Source organism: Bufo gargarizans, chromosome 1, assembly GCF_014858855.1.
Source record: "Bufo gargarizans isolate SCDJY-AF-19 chromosome 1, ASM1485885v1, whole genome shotgun sequence".
Classification (NCBI taxonomy): Eukaryota; Metazoa; Chordata; class Amphibia; order Anura; family Bufonidae; genus Bufo; species Bufo gargarizans.
The window spans coordinates 243789255-243805784 of NC_058080.1; the positions used below are offsets into that span (position 1 = coordinate 243789255).

The 16530-nt window shown below is 43.8% G+C and overlaps 1 protein-coding gene across 1 annotated transcript in view; it reads right to left on the bottom strand.

Moving 5' to 3' along the window:
- The window catches only part of LOC122924568 (microsomal triglyceride transfer protein), a 121181-nt gene extending 106121 nt beyond the window's left edge, over window positions 1-15060 (bottom strand). Inside the window, exon 1 of the mRNA XM_044275801.1 lies at window positions 14928-15060. Within this exon, the coding sequence (XP_044131736.1) occupies window positions 14928-14991 (64 nt within the window). The 5' untranslated portion in view covers window positions 14992-15060. The remainder of the gene's footprint in view (window positions 1-14927) is intronic.
- Between the last annotated feature and the right edge of the window lie 1470 nt (window positions 15061-16530).

Here is a 16530-nt window from a genome sequence, read left to right on the forward strand (position 1 = left end):
AAAATGTGCCCTGCTGGAGCATAGAATTTTATTTTAGGCCACGGGAGTACAGGCCCCAAAAATTAGGCATTCACCTGACCGAAAAAAACTTGTGATTATGTGGCTAGAGGTACATTAGACAGTCACTGGATAAAAATGTTACTGTAGGCCAGTACAGGTCCCAAAAATTAGGCATTCACCTGACAGAAAAGAACTTGTGAATATGTGGCTGGAGGTACATTATGCGGTCAGTGGATACAAATTTTACTGTAGGCCACTTGAGTACAGACCCCAAAAATTAGGCATTCACCTGAAAGAAAAGGCCTTTTATGCCGCTGTATATACAAAAGACAAGGACCATTCCTTGTTCTGAGTGGTGGTAAAATGTCTGCCATTTTGTGTTTGTACCAGGGGTCTAAGTACGTTGCCACCCAGTACTGGTCCTTTCCCTTTATGCTTTTTATACGGTGGTCCCTCTTCAAACACTGGAGCAGGAAGGCCCCCATTTGCACTAAATTGGAAGTGGTGGAGCGCCCTAGCTCCTGCTTATCTTCCAGGAGAATGTCATCCTTGGTCTCCTAGCCCCATCCACGAACAACACCAGGGATCATTAAAAAGTTTAAAGTCCTCCTCAAAGCCTGCTCTTCTTGCTCCTCCTCCTCCCAGCCACCATCCTCCTCTGACTCCTCTTCAGACTCTTGCTGACTTGTCTCAGATGGAGTAACCCCCCCTGGGAATTCATTAAGCATTGTTACTTCCTCATCTTCCAGCTCCTGCTCCTCGATGGCTTGATCAATGACATGACGCAATGCACACTCCAGAAATAAGGCGTAAGGTACGATGTCACTGATGGCACCCTGGCTGTGACTGACCAGTTTGGTGATCTCATCAAATGGCTGCAGAAGTCTGGTGCGGTGAAAAGAAGCCAAGCTCCCCAGAACCTGTCCTGCTGCAGAGTTCGTACAGGTAGTCGTTAACGGCACGTTGCTGCTAGAGCAGACTATCAAGCATATACAGTTGCAAGAAAAAGTATGTGAACCCTTTGGAATGATATGGATTTCTGCACGAATTGGTCATAAAATGTGATCTGATCTTCATTTAAGTCACAACAATAGACAATCACAGTCTGCTTAAACTAATAACACACAAAGAATTAAATGTTACCATGTTTTTATTGAACACACCATGTAAACATTCACAGTGCAGGTGGAAAAAGTATGTGAACCCTTGGATTTAATAACTTGTTGAACCTCCTTTGGCAGTTATAACTTCAACCAAACGTTTCCTGTAGTTGCAGATCAGACGTGCACAACGGTCAGGAGTAATTCTTGACCATTTCTGTTTACAGAACTGTTTCAGTCAGCAATATTCTTGGGATGTCTGGTGTGAATCGCTTTCTTGAGGTCATGCCACAGCATCTCAATCGGGTTGAGGTCAGGACTCTGACTGGGCCACTCCAGAAGGCGGATTTTCTTCTGTTTAAGCTATTCTGTTGTTGATTTACTTCTATGCTTTGGGTCGTTGTCCTGTTGCAACACCCATCTTCTGTTGAGCTTCAGCTGGTGAACAGGTGGGCTTTAGTTCTCCTGCAAAATGTCTTGATAACCTTGGGAATTCATTTTTCCTTTGATGATAGCAATCCGTCCAGGCCCTGATGCAGCAAAGCAGCCCCAAACCATAATGCCTCCACCACCATACTTCACAGTTGGGATGAGGTTTTGATATTGGTGTGCCGTGCCTCTTTTTCTCCACACATAGTGTTGTGTATTTCTTCCAAACAACTCAACTTTGTTTTCATCTGTCCACAGAAAATTTTGCCAGTACTGCTGTGGAACATCCAGGTGCTCTTGTGCAAACTGTAAACGTGCAGCAATGGGTTTTTTTGGACACCAGTGGCTTCCTCTGTGATATCCTCCCATGAAATACATTCTTGTTTAGTGTTTTACGTATCGTAGATTCGCTAACAGGGATGTTAGCATATGCCAGATACTTTTGTAAGTTTTAGCTGACACTCAAGGATTCTTCTTCACCTCATTGAACAAGCAGTCTACGCTGTGCTCTTGCAGTTATCTTTACAGGACAGCCAGTGCTGAACTTTCTCCATTTATAGACAATTTGTCTTACCGTGGACTGATGAACAGCAAGGCTTTTGGAGATACTTTTATAACCTTTTCCAGCTTTATGCAAGTCAACAATTCTTAATCGTAGTTCTTCTGAGATCTCTTTTGTTGCGAGGTATCATTCACATCAGGCAATGCTTCTTGTGAAAAGCAAACCCAGTACTGGTGTGTGTTTTTATAGGGCAGGGCAGCTGTAACAAACACCTCCAATCTCATCTCATTGATTGGACTCCAGTTGGCTAACACTTCACTCCATTTAGCTCTTGGAGATTGTTAAGGATCTCCTAGCACCCCGACCGGGTACCTCCGTTGATAGATGCTCCCAGTGCCTCCCGAGGACTCCAAGCACTCCACTTGACACCGATACCACCACAGGAACCAGGAACAGCTCTTACAAGAGCTAGGAGTAATAGCCAGGGGAGTATACACGTATAGCAATCCCCATACACATGAGACGAGGCTCTATGTCGAATGTAAAATAGGAACTCTTTATTGGGGGCTACCCACCCGTATTTATGCAGGTCCCCATCTGGTGGACACTCCCCTAGGGGACCAGAAGGAAAACTGTGACACAGGACACACAGATACAATACATCCCCGCAATGCATCATGTTTTCCTCCTCTCTGCCCTGGAGACACCCGAGGAGCAATTCAATTATCTCTCAGAACAAAGGTAAATCGCCAATACACATGTGGGGACAACAGGACAGAAATCACCATTTAAACATACAATGTCACAACCCTTACAGCAAACACAGACATTTAACATATCCCCAGATAGCTCAAGTCTGAGTGCATATTATTAGGTGAATGGCACGACTACACGAATACAATAAAATCGAAATAGAGCCAAAGTCTTTAATTTCATAAACAGGCTCCATGGCATATCTATCTACCGTATTTTTCGCCCCATAAGACGCACTTTTTCTTCCCCCACAATGAGGGAGAAATGCCCCTGCGTCTTATGGGGCGAATGCTGCCACTTTTACATCGCAAGCTGCGATGTATGCGCAGAGCGGGGACTCGGGGAGTAACTGGGAGGAGCTGGGGGCCGGCAATAGCGGCGGGGCGGTGCAGTCAGTGTAGTATAGCACCGCCCCGCCGCTCCGGTATACTAATATACGATCTCATATTGAAGTAATAGTTATTAAACATGCCCCCCAACTGCTATTACTACCTTACCTCCTAATCGCTGCTGTAGAATTCAGGCCAGGCGGGCGGGCGGGCGGGCGGCAGCGTAACTCGTGTCACGTGCCTGCGCCGCCTACTTTATGAATGAAGTAGGCGGCGCAGGCAAGTGACGTCAGTGAGACGCGCCGGCCGGCCGTCCTGCCTGCCTGATTTCTACAGCCGCGATTAGGATGAAAGGTAGTAATAGGATTTGGGGCGCATGTTTAATAACTATTAATTCAATATGACAACTTATATTATGTGCGGCGGCGGCCGGCGGGCGGGAGGGGGTTGCGGTTCGGATTGCGATCTGTGGATGGCACTGTTACAGGGGGGGGGGGGGGGGGGATCTGTGAATGGCACTGTTATGGGCTGGGGGGGTCTGTGCATGGCACTGTTATGGGCTGGGGGGTCTGTGGATGGCACATATATAACAGTGCCACCCACAGACCCCCCCCCCCAGCCCATAACAGTGCCATCCACAGATCCCCCTGTAACAGTGTCAGCCACAGACCCCCCCCCGTAACAGTGCAAGCCACAGATCCCCCCATAACAGTGTCCGTCATCCACAGATCCCCCCCATAACAGTGTCCGTCATCCACAGATCCCCCCCATAACAGTGTCCGTCATCCACAGATCCCCCCCATAACAGTGTCCGTCATCCACAGATCCCCCCATAACAGTGTCCGTCATCCACAGATCCCCCCATAACAGTGTCCGTCATCCACAGATCCCCCCTATAACAGTGTCCGTCATCCACAGATCCCCCCTATAACAGTGTCCGTCATCCACAGATCCCCCCATAACAGTGTCCGTCATCCACAGATCCCCCCATAACAGTGTCCGTCATCCACAGATCCCCCCCATTACAGTGTCAGTCATCCACAGATCCCCAGTAATAGTGCCATCCACAGACCACCATTAGTTCCAAACCCACCAAACACACAGCATACCTTTTGGTTAAAAAAAATTTTTTTCTTATTTTCCTCCCCAAAAACCTAGGTGCGTCTTATGGGCCGGTGCGTCTTATAGGGCGAAAAATACGGTAGGTACCCTCACATAACATACAATACAATTCCAAAGACAGAAGGTTTTGTCACACACCTCAAAACCCCACATATCCCCATAATGTATACATCCGAGGATAGCTCTGATCTGGGTGAACAACATATCCAAAAATCACTCAGATCCGAGCAGGGGTTCCCGAATTCCATGGAAGTCACATTTGGCCGGCCGCAAGCATGGCTTTCCTGCCCAAAACAGTTCCACAGATTTAAGCTGTGCGGCCGGTCTATCTTCTCCTTCAAAGTTAATATGGGCCATAATCCTGGAGCAAGAGGCTGGCAAACAGGCCCCTCCAAAACCCAGTGGCGAGGTTGGTTTCGCCACAGAGATGTCATTAGTCTAGGGGTTCACATACTTTTTCCACCTGCACTGTGAATGTTTACATGGTGTGTTCAATAAAAACATGGTAACATTTAATTCTTTGTGTGTTATTAGTTTAAGCAGACTGTGATTGTCTATTGTTGTGATTTAGATGAAGATCAGATCACATTTTATGATCAATTTGTGCAGAAATCATATCATTGCAAAGGGTTCACATACTTTTTCTTGCAACTGTACAAGGTGGAGTTCCAGCATGTCGGGCTGTCACAAATCAGACATCTGACGGGCAAGTGGTGTCGCCGCTGAATGTCAGCAAGGCGAGCCATGGCCGTATAAGATCTTCTAAAATGGCCAGAGATTTTCCTGGCCTGCTGCAAGACGTCCTGGACCCCGGGGTATTTGGCACGATTAAGTTCAGGACGTGTGCCATGCACGGCACATGTATCATTTTGCCCTGTTTCAGCACGCTCAGCAGATTGGCACTGTTGTCGCACACCACTTTAACAACTGGTAAATTTAATGGGGTTAGCCACTGATTGCCCTGTGACGGCGGAGCTGAAAGCAGTGCAGGACCGGTGTGGCTCTTGGCTTCCAGGCCAAACAGCCGCAGCACAGCATGGCAACGTCTCATCTGGGATGTTGAATTGATTCTGGGGAGCTTGGGGGCACAGCAGAAGAGATAGAAGCAGTGGGAAAGGAGGAGTCAGCCGAGGAGGAGACGGAGGATGGAGTAGAAGGATGAGAAGAAGAGGCAGGCCTGAATGCAATCCTTGGCAGTAACTCCAAATCCACACGGGAGCCATGGGTTACATGCTTGACAGCCGTCAGAAGGTTCACCCAGTGGGCAGTAAAATTTATGTACCTTCCCTGCCCGTGTTTGCTAGACCACGTGTCTGTGGTCAGATGTATCTTTGCACAAACACTGTGTGCCAGACATATATTCACTTGCCGCTGAACGTGGCCATATAGCTCTGGGATGCCCTTCTGGGAGAAATATTTCCTTCCGGGGACCTTCAATGGCCACAAATTTTCAAAAGGCCTCCGAGTCTACCAGTTTATATGGCAGTAGTTAGCGGGCTAGCAGTTCCGACAAGCCAGCGGTCATCCGTTGGGCAAAAGGGTTATCCGGCATCATCAACTTTTTACGCTCAAAACATTTGGGCCACAGAAGCCTGCCTTCTGCCAGATGAACGCGACAATGGCAAGGTGGAGTGGAAGACAAATGGGAGGAGAGAGGAGAAGGAGAAGAGGAAGGACGTGGAGCGCCAGGAGTGTGGCTTTGTGGGTTCTGACGGCGTTGCTCCCACTGGGCTCGGTGATGGGAGTCCAGGTGCCTTCTTAAGGCGGTCGAACCTAGGTGAGTGTTGGGCTTACTGCAACTTACACGTTGGCTACAGATAGCAACACTATTGTCAGCAGCTGACACGTTAAAAAAAGCCCACACTTCGGAGCCATGTGCCAGCGTCCTGGGAACGCCAGAAGTGACCGTGCATTGTGGATAGCTCGCTCCAGATATATTTGCAGTCTGTTTTTTACCTACTGTCCCCTTGCGAGCTATGCCTGCTTCTCCTCCCCCTCTGCTGCTCGATCTCTCCCTTTGAACTCCCCTCCTCTTCCTCTTTTGTTGGCACCTTTGTGACGTCCATTGACATGTCTTCATCGTCACCTTCACCACCACTGACATTTGAGATCTTGGAGTAAGCAGCAACAGCGGGGACCTCCCTCCTTGGGCGGATCTGGTTACTGTCGTCAGACCGCTGGATAGCGGCCGCTGCTACCTCCTCTTCCTCATCCGATGTCAAGAATGGAGGGGCTATGATGGTGGTGGTGTATTTGGGGTTGCACACAGCAGAGAGTGAGGAGGGTGCAGATACAGAGAATGAGGAGGGTGCAGAAGCGGAAGGCTGAGTGAGCCACTCAACCAACTCTGGTGCGCCCTTTGAAGTAATCGCACGTGCCTTCTCCAACTTCCCACTTAGGCCTTGGCTTGGTGCACCTGCCCGATCTCTACCACCCCTGCAGAATGGCCTGCCTCTTCCTCTGCCTGTCATTTTCAAAATGACCCTGTGCCTAAGTCCCTAGAGAAGACCAGTATTTGTGGAAGCAGGTATATCGCAGGCCGCAATCAATATTTGGTGGAAGCAGGTATATTAAACCCCTTAATCAGTATTTTGTGGAAGCAGGTATATCGCAGGCCTCAATGAATATTTGGTGAAAACAGGTATATTGAACACCTTAATCAGTATTTTGTGGAAACAGGTATATCGCAGGCCTCAATCAATATTTGGTGGAAACAGGAATATCGAACCCCTTAATCAGTATTTTGTGGTAGAAGGTATATCACACCCCTCAATCAGTTTTTTTGGGGGCAACAGGTATATTACACCCATAGCAATTAGTTTTTCCAATAGCGCTTGTCCCTCTATATAGCTGCGGTATCACAGCAGAACCCCACACAACTGCTGCACAATACAAATGCACTATAATATACTTTCTATGTTAGAAAGTATATTATAAGTATATCACACCCCTCAGTATATAACACCCAGGCACAGACTGGCCCACAGGGGTACAGGGGAATCCCCCAGTGGGCCCCTGGACAAAGTGGGCCCCTAGTCTCCAACCCCCTGCACAAGTGGCACATTACACTTACTGCACTACATACATACATTCAATGTACAGCACCTCCACCACCCTATGTTCATATAAAAAACTAGTTAGATTATTTATTTTATATGAATGTATCCGTACGGTGGGCCCCCAAAATATATTTTACTGGTGGGCCCTAGGTACCCCAGTCCGACACTGATCACACCTATCGACAGCACATCTATACCAGCCCTTAAAAGGACTTTTGTGGCCCTATTAGCTAGCGTTTGGTGTCCCTAACAGCCAGTACCACACAGCAACCTCTCCCTACACTGGAAAAACACTGAATGTAAAATGGCTGCCAGATCGGGTTCTTTTATTGGGTGGTGGTGTGTCCATTTGCTGAAACATCTCAATTGGCTGTCCTTTCCCACCTGATGTATGTGTCATGGGTCATAGTTTGGCGCAATGCAAAAGAATATGGCACCGGCGGACATTGCCATATGTTCGCATGTTCGATGAATCAAGAACGCGCAAAGTTCGCCCCGAATCGACCGCCGGGCGAACCGCAAGGCCATCTGTAATTGGAAACATATCCTAGTGATATGACCCCAATATCCAGGATGGGAATAACCCTTTAACTACAGTTTCTATGAGGAGGTAAGTTGGATGTCAAATACGTAATTAATGTGTAATGTAATTAATTACTATGAAATGAAAACCTTGCACTGACTTCATACTGCCAACTGTTTAAAACCTTAGCCAGATCTGCACAAGGGTCAGTATTTGGCCCTATTCTCTTTAATATATTTATGAATGATCTGTAGGGGATGCACCGTTTTTTTCTTCCCTGGATCAACTATTTAGGATAATAGGCTGAACTGGATGAAAGTATGTCTTTATTTTAAGCCACATGCCTTTGTGGAAACGATGTTTATTCATGTAATGCAAATACAGCTTCATATATAGAGTCCACCACGCTCTCCATTCTGCAACAAAGAGTGGGTCCCAAGCAGGGGACCCTCGTGTATTATGTTCATAGTATTAATAGGACGTATGGACAGGTGTTGTCTTCAGAAGCCAACCCCTTAATTCCTTAGGGACACATGACGTACTGGTACGTCATGCGTTGTTCCGATCACCGCCGCCCGGCAGGCGGTGATCGGAACAAGGTACCTTCTCAAATCATTGAGCAGGCACCTCGGCTAAATGCACGGGGGGGGGGGGGGGGGGGGGGGGGTCCCCTGGATCTCACAGGCCCCGGAAGCTGTATGAGTAATACACACAGTATTACTCATACAGCCAATGCATTCCAATACAGAAGTATTGGAATGCATTGTAAAGGAATGTACCCCCAAAAGTTCAAGTCCCAAAGTGGGACAAAAAATAAAGTGAAAAAAAAAGTTGAAAAAATAAAGCCCCCCCAAAAATTAAAAGTTTCAAGTAAAAATAAACAAAAACGTAATTTTCCCCAAATAAAGTAAAAAAAAAAAAATTGGTAAAAAATAGGGGGGAAAAAAAGTATACATATTAGGTATCGCCGCGTCTGTATCGACCGGCTCTATAAACATATCACATGACCTAACCCCTCAGATAAACACCGTAAAAAAAATTAAAACTGTGCTAAGTAAACAATTTTTTGTCACCTTACATTACAAAAAGTGTAATAGCAAGCGATCAAAAAGTCATATGCATCCCAAAAGTGCCAATCAAACCGTCACCTCATCCCGCAAAAAATGAGCCCCTACCTAAGATAATCGCCCCAAAACTGAAAAAAATATGGCTCTCAGAATATGAAGACACTAAAACATTATATTTATTTTTTGTTTCAAAAATTATATTATTGTGTAAAACTTACCTAAAAATTAAAATAAAGTATACATATTAGGTATTGCCGCGTCCGTAACGACCGGCTCTATAAAAATATCACATGACCTAACCCCTCAGATGAACACCGTAAAAAATGTTTATAACTGTGCTAAATCACCAAAAGTGTAATAGCAAGCGATCAAAAAGTCACACGCACTCCAAAATAGTGCCAATAAACAGTCATCTCATCCCGCAAAAATCATACCCTACCCAAGGTAATCGCCCAAAAACTGAAAAAATTATGGCTCTCAAATTAGAGAAACACTAAAACATGATTTTTTTTGCTTCAAAAATGAAATCATTGTGTAAAACTTACATAAATAAAAAAAGTATACATATTAGGTATCGCCGCGTCCATATCGACCGGCTCTATAAAAATATCACATGACCAAACCCCACAGATGAACACCGTAAAAAAATTTAAATAAAAACTGTGCTAAATAAACCATTTTTTGTCACCTTACATCACAAAAAGTGTAATAGCAAGCGATCAAAAAGTCACACGCACCCCAAAAACTGAAAAAATTACGGCTCTCAGATTAGGGAAACACTAAAACATGATTTTTTTTTTTGCTTCAAAAATGAAATCATTGTGTAAAACTTACACAAATTAAAAAAAAGTATACATATTAGGTATCGCCGCCTCCGTGACAACCTGGTCTATAAAAATATCATATGATCTAACCTGTCAAATGAATGTTGTAAATAACAAAAAATAAAAACAGTGCCAAAACAGCTATTTCTTGTTATCTTGCCTCACAAAAAGTGTAATATAGAGCAACCAAAAATCATATGTACCCTAAACTAGTACCAACAATACTGCCACCCTATCCCGTAGTTTCTAAAATGGGACCACTTTTTTGGAGTCTCTACTCTAGGGGTGCATCAGGGGGGCTTCAAATGGGACATGGTGTCAAAGAAAACAGTCAAGCAAAATCTGCCTTCCAAAAACCATATGGCATTCCTTTCCTTTGGCGCCCTGCCGTGTGCCCGTACAGCTGTTTACGACCACATATGGGGTGTTTCTGTAAACTACAGAATCAGGGCCATAAATATTGAGTTTTGTTTGGCTGTTAACCCTTGCTTTGTTACTGGGAAAAATGGATTAAAATGGAAAATTTGCCCAAAAATTGAAATTCGGAAATTTCATCTCCATTTGCCAATAACTCTTGTGGAACACCTAAAGGGTTAACGATGTTCGTAAAATCTGTTTTGAATACCTTGAAGGGTGTAGTTTCTTAGATGGGGTCACTGAGTTTGGTTTGGCTGTTAACCCTTGCTTTGTAACCGTAAAAAAATGATTAAAATGGAAAATCTGCCAAAAAAGTGAAATTCTGAAATTGTATCTTTATTTTCCATTAATTCTTGTGGAACACCTAAAGGGTTAACAACGTTTGTAAAATCAGTTTTGAATACCTTGAGGGGTGTAGTTTCTTAGATGGGGTCACTTTTATGGAGTTTCTACTCTAAGGGTGCATCAGGGGGGCTTCAAATGGGACATGGTCTCAAAAAAAACAGTCCAGCAAAACCTGCCTTCCAAAAACCGTATGGCATTCCTTTCCATCTGCGCCCTGCCGTGTGCCCGTACAGCGGTTTACGACCACATATGGGGTGTTTCTGTAAACTACAGAATCAGGGCCATAAATATTGAGTTTGGTTTGGCTGTTAACCCTTGCTTTGTAACTGGAAAATAAATTATTAAAATGGAAAATCTGCCAAAAAAGTGACATTTTGAAATTGTATCTCTATTTTCCATTAATTCTTGTGGAACACCCAAAGTTTGTAAAATCTGTTTTGAATACCTTCAGGGGTATAGTTAATAGAATCGGGTCATTTTTGGGTGGTTTCTATTATGTAAGCCTCGCAAAGTGACTTCAGACCTGAACTGGTCCCTAAAAATTGGGTTGGGTCAAGATTTGCTTCTAAACTTCTAAGCCTTGTAACATCCCCAAAAAATAAAATATCATTCCCAAAATGATCCAAACATGAAGTAGACATATGGCGAGTGTAAAGTAATAACTATTTTTGGAGGTATTACTATGTATTATAGAAGTAGAGAAATTGAAACTTGGAAATTTGCAATTTTGTACAGATTTTTGGTAAATTTGGTATTTTATTATAAATAAAAAAGATTTTTTTTTTACTTCATTTTACCAGTGTCATGAAGTACAATATGTGACGAAAAAACTATCTCAGAATGGCCTGGATAAGTCAAAGCGTTTTAAAGTTATCATCACTTAAATTGACACTGGTCAGATTTGCAAAAAATGACCTGGTCCTTAAGGTGAAATAGGGCTGAGTCCTTAAGGGGTTAAAGCCTTTAGACGTTCATCCATGGTGCATATGGAAAATGTAAAGTGACTACACAAGGACACACGTCCAATCAAAGATTCCTTGGCTTAGGTCAAACTGGCTGTGATAAAACCTGTGTCTGCGTGTTCTAAAAATGATACTGCCTTCTTGTACCCTGTTTATCAAGAGCTATATTATCAATGAGTGTGCAAAAAGTGCCAGCTACCTAACTCTTTATCTAAACTCCAGCGTTTGATACATTGCTCAACCAACAGCTGTGTAAGATTTATAAGTTAATGGCCAAAGGAACTTGAGTTATAACCCGAGTTATCTCAGGAGGAGCACTAACCTTCAGAATAGGATTTAATCAATAAGATTTAATCAATAAACAGGTGCAATAAAATACTATGAAATGGTAGATAAGGGGCAATGCAGAGAAAACCTTGCACTGACCTCATACCCCCAACATTTTCAAACCTAAGCCAATGTAAAAAAGCTAAGTTTTGCAAATCTAGTAATGGCTACTATACAACTGCACTGCAATAAACTCGGTGAACAGCTCTTCTGAGCCTCCTCCATAGCTAGGCAGATTTACAATAAAAACTGAGGTATACACAGGTGCATCTTGAATCTCTTGGGCTCCAATGCAAAATCCCCATGCAAATCAGTGCCCCCTAACTACGAATTCAGTTGTCTCCATGTGACAAAGGGATCTTTGGGCATCCTCATGCAGGAAGACCCAGGTATGATTATTATAACTGTATCTCCCATTGGTACACCCCTGCAAGGAATACATTTGATTAATAACATAGTTGTGCCTACAATTGCTATGTAAAACCAATAGCCCTTATCCCTTAAAGGGAACTTGTCATGTTAAACATGGTGTATGAACTGAAGGCATCATGCCATAAGGCAGGAGAAGCTGAGCAGAAAAAACTATTTTATAGATATGTAAATTAATCTTAGATGAGTCCTGTCTCCTCATGCTTTATAGTCCAGCTTTCTCTGACTCTGAGCCCAGCCATGCCCACTGTGAAGGAGCCGAGCACCCTCCGAATCTCATCCTTGCTCCTCTACGCCACAAAGCTAGAGCGCCATAATCTCACGATGCGCGAGCTAGCGCATGCGCAGTGTCGGCATAGTGTTCCTTCCCTGTGCTGGCATCAGCCTCAGGGAATGAACTATGCATGCGCTAGCTTGCGCATCGCAAGATTATGGCGCTCTAGCTTTGTGACGTCGGGGAGCAAGGATGAGATTCGGAGGATGCGGGGCGGTGCTGGGCTCAGAGTCAGAGAAAGCTGGACTCATCTCTAAAGCATGGAGGAGACAGGACTCATCTAAGATTCATTTACAAATCTATAAAATTGTTTAATAAAAGCACACAGAGCTATGGGGACTGGGTATTGCGGATGTGCTAGTGGCCATCTAGCAGCCCATGTCCTCAGCTCTATAACCCCAAATCCCGGTGACAGGTTTCCTTTAAATTCCTGCTCATTCTGAGCTTTGAAGTCCAGGAGGCAGTCCTATCAGTGATTGACAGCCTTCCCTCTATGACTGTGTATACAGAGATAGCTGTCAATCACTGATAGGATGGTGAACTTTACTTCAAACCCAGAATTATCAGGAATTTAAATTTATTATATTCAAGTTATACTGAATCTTTTCCCATAAAAGTATACATATATCTGATCACCTCCTCCTGATCTATAACATGCAGCATATATTCTATTTTAATGTTGACAGGTTCCCTTTAAATGGGTTGCCCTGGAATTTTTGGGTCTGCCTACAAGTTGGGCCTGTGGAGGAAGCTATACTTACCTGCTCCCCACTGCTCTATTGGGGCTTTGTGGGTCCTGGCCTATCTTTACTGGCCTTCAGTCCCTGCATGTAAACTTCCTGCATGGACTGACTCACAAGAACTGCAGCACTCAATGACTAGCTTCAACGGAAATGTGTCCCCAAGCGGCCTTAGACTCTGCAGTGATGCACAACTTGGATGCATGCCATAGCTGAGGCCAGTCACTGGTTGGAACAGCGCACATGATCCTGTCAATGTAGGAAGTTTACATGCAGGGTCCACAAATCCCAAAATAAAGAGATGTCTTCAGAGGTCCCGCTGGAGTAGGGGGGCATTAAAAAAAAATATATCCTCTAGAACAGGGATGGCCAACCTGAGGCTCTCCAGTTGTTGCAAAACTACAACTCCCAGTATGCCCAAACTGCCTACAGCTATCAGCCTACAGCAGGGCATTGTGGGAGTTGTAGTTTCACAACAGCTGGGGAGTCGCAGGTTGGCCATCCCTGTTCTAGAAGAAAGTAGAAGAGGGGCCCTTGTGTCACCTCAGGTAGAAAGAACTGCAATAAAAAATGCACCAAAGATACACAATGTCATAAAAACAGCATGAAAAATATGGGGGGGATTTTGTTAAGACTGTACCAAAATTATTAGGAGAATGCCTCAAATTTTGACGCATCCTTCCACGTGTCAGAAAATTAAATCTAAAACATAAGGGAGCTGGTGTAGATTTCAGGTGTAATGTGCGCCACTTTTCCAAGGTCACTATGAAAATGCATTCCTATCTGCAGGCAGCATGTTATAGAGCAGGAGGAGCTGAGCAGATCGACATATAGTTTTGTGGGAAGTGATTCACCAAACCTTGTAATTCACATTTAAATATCTGCTCTCAAGTCTCTGCTCTTTTGGATCTTCAGAGTCATGTGCATGGTCCCACCAGTGAGTAATAACCTTCCTTTTATAGTTGGCTAGCTGTCAATCACTAGGTAGGACCTCCCACGTGACTCCTAAACATAGAGTGAGCAGAGATTGAAATGTATAAATGAAAAGTTTTACTGAATAATTTCCCATAAAACTATATATCATCCTACTCAGCTCCTCCTGCTCTATAACATGCTGTCTACACTGAACTTTCATGTTGACAGGTTTACTTTAAATGTGTTGTGCCATCAAGGTCCCACCTGTAGGTAGTTGAGCTTTTTTTTTTTTTTTTTAGTTACATGGGTGTCGTAAAACGGCAAAACAAAATCTGCAAAACTTGACTTGCACCAAAATTTACCACTTTTCTATTCCCAAAAATTGGCATATCTCTTTTATACATGCCCCCAATGTGTGAAACCACCCTGAAACACAAGACTTCTATAAAAGAAACTTATCTATCTCTGAACCAAAAGCGCTCCCACTGTAATATATAGATATATGTGTATGTTTTGTAATGAAATATTCTGCTTAGTCTAAAGTCACAGTAACATATTTAGTACCACTAGGAAAAACAACAGCAAGGCCCTCTCCACACCATACACTGGAATGCTATACAATCTCACACCAAACTCTTTTCTGGTATGTATAGCCCATGTAAATATAGAATATGACACATTATATGACTTGTGAGAGCTTATTATTACATACACTCAGTCTGGGCTATCTAAGGAATACAACTTGAGTAAAAACAAGCCTGAGAAAGTATCTCACTGGAGTCCCAGTAAATGCTGTCTAAATATGCTTACCTTTAATGGAAGCTGAAAACGTGGAAAATATACAGAAAAAAAATAATAAGGTGAGCGATATCATTATTCCGTTCTCCTGCTCCAATGACAGAGTTGGTTCATTTACTAGGAATCAGTGACCAGTTGTTACCGGGTAGAGATTCAGACTAGGTAAGGAAAGACCGAGTCTGGAGAACAATGTTTATCTAGATGTAGTAAAGGTCAGAATCCAAACTCCATGTGTTAGTTGTGTTGACTAAAGGTCTTTTAGTTAATGATTATTCTGGAAGACTTTCTAGATGGTACCCTCATTATTTAAACTGTGATTTCTCCGTACATTGTTCCACACAAAGTACATATGGTAAACACGGAGGTCATTGAGATGAGTGCCAACGATGAGGATGATATTTACTAGGTGCTGGACAAATAACACTCTATGTCACATGTACATTTTACTTAAAGGGGTTATCCAATGTCTCCAACAGCCCCCCCCCCCCCCATGTGCCAGGCCCCTCACAGGTAATATACTTACCCCGCTTCCTGCGCCACTCCTGGTCCCCACGCCTGCTTCTTCTTTCTGTACATGGATGAAAACATCCGGTGTCTGGGGGGGGGGGGGGGGGGGCAGCCAATGGCAGGCGGGGACGGGGATGAGCTGTGCTGTGGTGACCATGTCCTGAGGAAGACTATTCCACAGGTTCACAGTTCTTACAGTAAAGAAGTCTTGAAGCCTCTGGAGGCTAAACTTTTTCTTCTCCAGTCGGAAGCAGTGCCCCCTTGTCTTTTGAGGGAATGGAACAGTTTTTCATCGTTTTTTTTGTATGTCCCATTTATATATTTGTATAGGCTAATCATGTCTCCCCTTAGATGTATCTTCTCAAGACTAAATACATTTTATTCTTTTAATGTTTCTTCATAACTAAGACCTTCCATGCCACTTATCAGTTTAGTCGCTCTCCTTTGTACTCTCTCCAGCTCCAGAGCATCCTTTCTATGGACTGGTGCCCAGAACTGACCTACATATTCCAGATGAGGCCGCACCAACGCTTTGTAAAGTGGTAGTATTACATCCCTGCCCTGTGAGTCGATGTCTCGTTTAATGCATGACATTATCCTGGTAGCCTTAGAAGCAGCTGATTGACATTGTATGCCGTTATTTAATCTACGATCTACAAGGACACCCAAATCCTTCTCTATAAGTGACTCTTCCAATATAACCTCCCCTAGGACATATGATACACATAGATTATTACTACTAAGATGCATACCTTTACATTTATCCACATGGAACCCCATTTGCCAAGTTGATGCCCAATCACTCGGTGTTCAAGTCAGCTTGTATTTTATAGACATCTTCCATAGACTGCACAGTACTACACAGCTTAGTGTCATCTGCAAAAGTAGAAATGGTGCTATTAATCCCATCCTCAATATCATTAATAAATAAATTAAATAATAGAGGACCCAGCACTGAAACTTGGGGTACACCACTTATAACCCGGGACCATTCTGAATAGGAATCATTGACCACAACTCTATGGACACGGTCCTTCAGCCAGTTTTTAATCAAATTACAAACAATACTTTCCAAGCCTATAGAACAGTGGTGGCAAACCTATAGTAC